This window comes from Callithrix jacchus, chromosome 9 (assembly GCF_049354715.1).
Source record: "Callithrix jacchus isolate 240 chromosome 9, calJac240_pri, whole genome shotgun sequence".
NCBI classification, from domain to species: domain Eukaryota; kingdom Metazoa; phylum Chordata; class Mammalia; order Primates; family Cebidae; genus Callithrix; species Callithrix jacchus.
The window spans coordinates 13,562,931-13,568,930 of record NC_133510.1 but is presented as its reverse complement, the minus strand read 5'-3'; the positions used below and the strand labels follow the sequence as shown (position 1 = coordinate 13,568,930).

At 41.4% G+C, this 6,000-nt stretch overlaps 1 protein-coding gene across 1 annotated transcript in view; it reads left to right on the top strand.

Moving 5' to 3' along the window:
- Nucleotides 1-2,609: 2,609 nt before the first annotated feature.
- Nucleotides 2,610-6,000, top strand: part of KDM5A (lysine demethylase 5A) — an 82,701-nt gene continuing 79,310 nt past the window's right edge. The window contains exon 1 of the mRNA XM_078338334.1: nt 2,610-2,970. Within this exon, the coding sequence (XP_078194460.1) occupies nt 2,806-2,970 (165 nt within the window). The 5' untranslated portion in view covers nt 2,610-2,805. The remainder of the gene's footprint in view (nt 2,971-6,000) is intronic.

Sequence of the window (6,000 nt, the reverse complement as noted above, 5' to 3'; positions counted from 1 at the left end):
CATTGTCACTCTGTGCATCAAAAATCGGAGTTTATTTTACCACCTCTTGTATCTGGGATGATCTTACGACTTGCTTTGATCAACTGAATATGATGTAGTGATCTTGTACATTTTAGAGTCTAGGCTTTAGGTCTTTGCTCCCACTCTCATCTTGGAATGCTAAGACCACCATGGTATGGAAAAGCTCAACCTACCACAACAAGATGAGAAGCCACGTGGAGAACTAAGGCTTCCCAGGCAATAGCCAGCGCCAACTGCCAGACATGTGAGTGAGGCCATCTTGAACCCTCCAACCCTAGAGGTATTCAGGGTTCTCCAGAGAAACAGAACCAATGGGATGTGTGCGTGTGCGTGCACGTGTGTGTGTGTACATGTGTGTGTGTGTGTGTGTGTGTGTTTATAAAGAGATTTATTTTAAGGACTTGGCTGACTTGATTACAGAGCTTTCAAGTCCAAAATCTGCAGGGTGGGTTGGCAGGCTGGAGACCAGGGAAAAGCTGATGTCGCAGTTCAAGTCTGAGAGGCATCTACTGGCAAAATTCTTCCTTGCTCAGAAAGGTAAGTGTTTTGTTCTACTTAGGCCTTCAGGTGATTGGATAAGGCCTATTCACATTATGGAGGTCAATCTGAGTTATTCAAAGTCCACTGATTTGTTAATCTCATTGCAACAAACCCTAACAGAAACAGCAGAATGTTTGACCGTGTATCTGGGCACCATGGCCCAGTCAAATTGACACATAAAATTAATCATCATACCAGTCAAGCTGTCAGATGATTGTAATTGAATGAGTGACCCCAGGTGAGACCATGAAAAACACCAGATTGCTAACCCACAGAATTGCCGTAAGTTGTTATTTTTGCCACTAAGTTTTGAGGTGATATGTTACATAACAAAGGGTAACTGAAACAGAACTACCTCTGAAAGTGTCTGTGGGTTTAGGGTGGGGGTTATGAGTAAGTGGGCATTAACTTTTGTGGATGCTATAATCAAGTGGAGGGATATTGTGTATGTCACATGCAAGTACAGTGTCAAACAAAATGTTATATACATAAGTGTAGGATGAGGCAGTGACACACACAAGACGAATTGGTTTGTGAATACATTTATTTATTTACTCATTCATTTAGCAGATATTTACTGCACACCTCCTGTACACCAAGCACTATTCTAGAAGCTGGGAAAACAAGACAGACACTGTCTCTGCCTTTGTGTAACTTACAGTTTGAGGGAAAAAGGCAATTAAATAAGCAATTTCAAAGAGTTTGACAAGGAAGTACAAGTTGCTGCTGATTACACCAATTTTCGGGATTAGGAAAGTCTATCTAGAAGTGATATTTAATCCTTCATATTTATTTAAATGAAGGATGAGTAGAAATTTAGTCAGGAAGGGGACATATGAAACCGTACGATGGGTTTGGGTCAGGAGAGTACTAAAATGTTCCGGACAGAGGAAATATATGTGAAGGCTCAGAGGTGAGAAAAATCATGGTGTACTAAACTCACTACAAAAACTTCTGTAGGTTATGTGGGGAGGCAGGAGAGATGAAACTAGGGAGTGAGGCAGCAAATCAGCAATTAAAAAAGTTTGGAGTGTTTAGTTTGGAACTGAAAAATGACAAGATAAATTCTGGATTTTAGACAAAAGCAATCCAACTTGTGAATGGAGAAGGATTTGAGAGGAGAAAAGAAATGAGCTGCTGTCAGTTCAGTGTATTTAAATGAGGATACTGGTAACAAGGATGGAGAGACACACGATTATACTTGGGAAGTGAGAGTAGAAAGAATTAGGATTATTTCTTGATTTTCTTTTTGCTCAGACAACTGAGTAGATGAAGTCATTAATAGAAACCAGGAACACTGAAGAAATAGTGAACAATTTCTTTGAGTTATCAAAGTGACATGTCCTGTAAGTAGCTAGATGTACTGGCTTGTAACTCGGGAGAGCTGCCGCGTCCTGTGTAATAGGAAAAGCTACTCCTGGATGATGTCTAAAGCCAGATGGCAGAGTTTAGGGGATGGGTTAGACCTACACTTGTTTTCATGGAGAAGAGGCGGGTATGAAGTGGCGGGGTGAGATTATTGTAAAATATCTGCATTCAAAGGGCTAAAAAAAAGAGAAAATGCTGGAAAGGCTACTTGTTATAAACGCAGCCGGGCACGTTAAAACAAATCACGAAGCACAGGCGGCCAGTCTGGGTGGCTAAGTTAAGAACCGGCGTGATTCCGAGTGCACAGATAGATACACAAAAGGGAAAGAGCCCCTCCTCGCCGGAAGCACAACCTCTGCCCTCTGGGGCATTACACATTCCTCCGCGCCGGAAGAACGCGTCGCGCCTCGCCTCGCCTCGCCCAGTCGGCTTCCCTCTATACCGTAGCACTGATAAAGGAGATCGTGCCCCTCTCCAAACCCCACCAAGAGCAAACCGCGTGGAGTCGTTGGACTGGGCTGAACTTTGGCAGGCAAGGGGAGAAACAGCCATACTGGGCTGCCGGGCAAGAAAGGCATAAGGAAGGGTCAGACACACAGGCTTCGCGCCGCTGCGGAAGGATTCTGTTTCCTGCAGGGGGCGGAGGGATTTGACAGCACGGTAACTTCCGGAAAAGTCCTGAACCTCAGAGGAAAAGCCCTGCGAGAAACAATAACAAACGGGAGCAGGAAGCGATTCTGGGGTTTCTGTGTTGAACAGTTCTCGTCCGCGAAGATGCGCTTCGGCCTGTGTCAGGGGACGTGAACAAACTCAGTGGGCTTCAGCCAGCTTTTCACCACCTGTTCCCCACGGGGACCCCCGCCCCCGGCCGTTGCAATGGCGGGCGTGGGGCCGGGGGGCTACGCGGCGGAGTTCGTGCCACCCCCAGAGTGCCCTGTCTTTGAGCCGAGCTGGGAGGAGTTCACAGATCCTCTCAGCTTTATCGGTCGCATCCGGCCTTTGGCGGAGAAAACCGGCATCTGCAAAATTCGGCCGCCCAAGGTACCTCAGTCTGTGAAGAGAGCGGGAGAAGGAAGAATGGGGGAGTCCATACCCTGGGTTTAGCCTTACTTTTCTGGTCCTTCTGTTCTTTTATATGTACTCTCCCTGTTTTGCGACAACTGGAGGCTGTTTCTGGATATTTTTGCCTCGGTTTCTTTTGTGGTCTTATGTAGACACATCTGAACGCGAGAAAGTGGTGTCTCTGGGGCCTCTTCCGCCTAGAACTCGGAAACTGATACTTTTCTCAGCTGTGGGCAAGGGTAACAAAAGGCTTTAGGCCTTTCGTTAAGCAATATGGTGTTTAAAGTACAGTATTATGACATGACATATTCTTCCCTCGCGTATCTTCATTATGGTTTGATAGTCGGCTATCTCTTTATTCAAGACCTGCTTGGATCAAATAATTTGCAGGCCTTATCTCAGGGTTAGGGTTTCTCAGAAGCTAATCTGAGCTCTAGTCCTCCATGATGGTATCTCTAGACAAGAACTCCAGACTAATTATGGCTGCAGTGAAAAGTCTTACCGGGGGAAGAAAATTTAGAGGTTTAGGAAGAATTGGTCTATAATGGAGGTGGAAGGAAATGTTGAAATCTCTTGACATAGGGAACTAAACATCAACGATTTTAGAATCAGTTATTGCAGATAATTAGGTTTGCCTGTAAGGTTAATTATAATCTCGCCTTTGAGGTAAGGAAAGGAGACACTATCCCTTGTGTGGAGGGAACTAATGCCCCAAGAGGTTGAGTCAAAGTGCTCAAGGTCAAAAGGTGTTTTTCTGTACCCATTAGACCAACCGCTTTTTAAATGATGTTACTGGACCACTTGCACCAGGGTCAACTGGATGCTTGTTTAAATGCAGATTTCTAGGCTTCTGGTTGTGGAAGTTCCTGCTTTTCTAGCAACTAATCTTAGATAATTCTTCATGTAAGTTGAGGTTTTTGAACCATCGCTTTAGTCATTGCTTCTTAAAGACACATTTTGCTTTATATTTGCAAGTCGGGGTAAGTTAAAACGCCAGATGTGAGATCCTGGGCAAGTAGCAAAGTATATTTTGAACCTAGATCAGTTTTTCTGATTCTAAAACAGACATAATGCTCTCACTATGTTGAATGAATTTGTTTAAGATTATAGGCTATTCATTTCAAGCAGAGGATTAACATAATTGCTGTGATGATATGCAATGCCGTCCTCCAAAAACTTCCATTTAACCATTTTTCTATCATAATGACCTAATGTTAACATCTCAAGCATTGAAGGTTTTCCTAAATCATGTTTTAATCTACTCTTGAATTTATTCATTAGAAATTCTATTCAAGGTTATTCGATTAAAAAAAAAGCTTTTTTTTAAAACTTAATTCTGGAAGCTGAAATAATGCTTTCTCTATTTATGTCACATTATTGAAAATAAATCTTGTTTACACTTGGAATTTAATTTTAGTATTGGTAGATTCTTTAGTTTCCAAGGTAAGGGTTTTTTTTCCCTACTTCTCTCTTTTTAAAATAAGTTTACTACTATTTAGGCCAAATCAAACTATGTTCTTTAGACCCCATGTGAAATATGCTGTCTCATTTTAGTTATATCGTAATCTGAAAATTGTTCTTGTTTTGTGTGTTTGCTTACTTTTTTTTTTTTTGAATATTTGGGTTTCCAGGAGGTGGGCTTTGAACAAAACATCTGTATAACATAAAGTGCTCTGTCACATTACACATAAATTTAAAAAAAAGTTTAAATAAATAAGTTCTTTTTTAAAGTTTCTTTTTAATCTTTAATTTTACCCTTTGAAAAAAAATTTTTTTTTTCTTTGAGATGGAGTTTCAGTCTTGTTGCCCAGGCTGGAGTGCAATGACGTGATCTTGGCTCACTGCAACCTCCTGACTCCTGGGTTCAATCAGTTCTGCCTCAGCCTCCCAGGTAGCTGGGATTACAGGCATGCACCACCGGCTAATTTTGTATTTTTAGTGGAGACATGGCTTCTCCATGTTGGTCAGGCTGGTCTCCAACTCCCGACCTCAGGTGTTCTGCCCGCCTTGGCCTCTCAAAGTGCTGGGATTACAGGTGTGGGCCACTGCACTCTGCCCCTTTTTTTGTCTTTAAAATTTTTTTTTCATTTTGGTAAGCCTGTGTGTTTACTAGACACTGCTTTGTCGTACATGACCTCAGTGAATTTCACTTGAGTAACCTGGGAAAGCATAATTGTGGGATATAAATAGTGGGACTGGTTTAAAGACGATTGCTTCTCCGAGCAATACAGGTTGAGTGTCCCTACTTTAAAAATTTCGATCTACCCCCTTATGGTAGATTCATAGTGAGCTAAAAAAATGAAAATAAAAAAAAATTCCAAATCCAAAATGCTCCAAAATCTGAAACCGGGTTACCCTGAAACATTATTATTCTTTTTCTTTTATAGAGACAGGTTCTCACTCTGTTGCTTGGGCTGATCTCAAGTTCCTGGGCTCAAGTGATTCTCCTGCCTCAGCCTCCCAATGTGCTGGGATTGCAGGTGTGAGCTACTGATCCTAGCTTGAACAGATGATTTTTTTCATTGTATTAATGGTATATTTTTCCTGTTAACTACTTATGTGGGAATAAGTGTAAGGAAATAATTGTTTATTGGTAGCTTGTAAATGCAGAGTCAGAAATTATGGTGATGCCAGACAACTACAGATTGTCCACACAGGTGGCTGAGATAGTGACACCTTTCCTTTCTCATGGTCCAGTGTACACATGCATTATGCACCAGATTATTAACAATATTGTATAAAATTTCCTTTAGGCTACATGTATAACTTTATGTGAAATAAAAGAATTTTGTATTTAGACTTGGGTCTCATCTCCAATATATCTCATTATGTATATGCAGATACTCCAAAATATGGAAAGTGAAATCCAAAACACTTCTCATCCCAAGCATTTCGTGTAAGGGATACTCAACCTGTATTAAAATTATTTTATCTAAAAAATTTGCTCATTTTGTTTCTGTAATAAAGAAGACTTATAAGTTAGTCTATTATCACCATGATTTGTGGCAA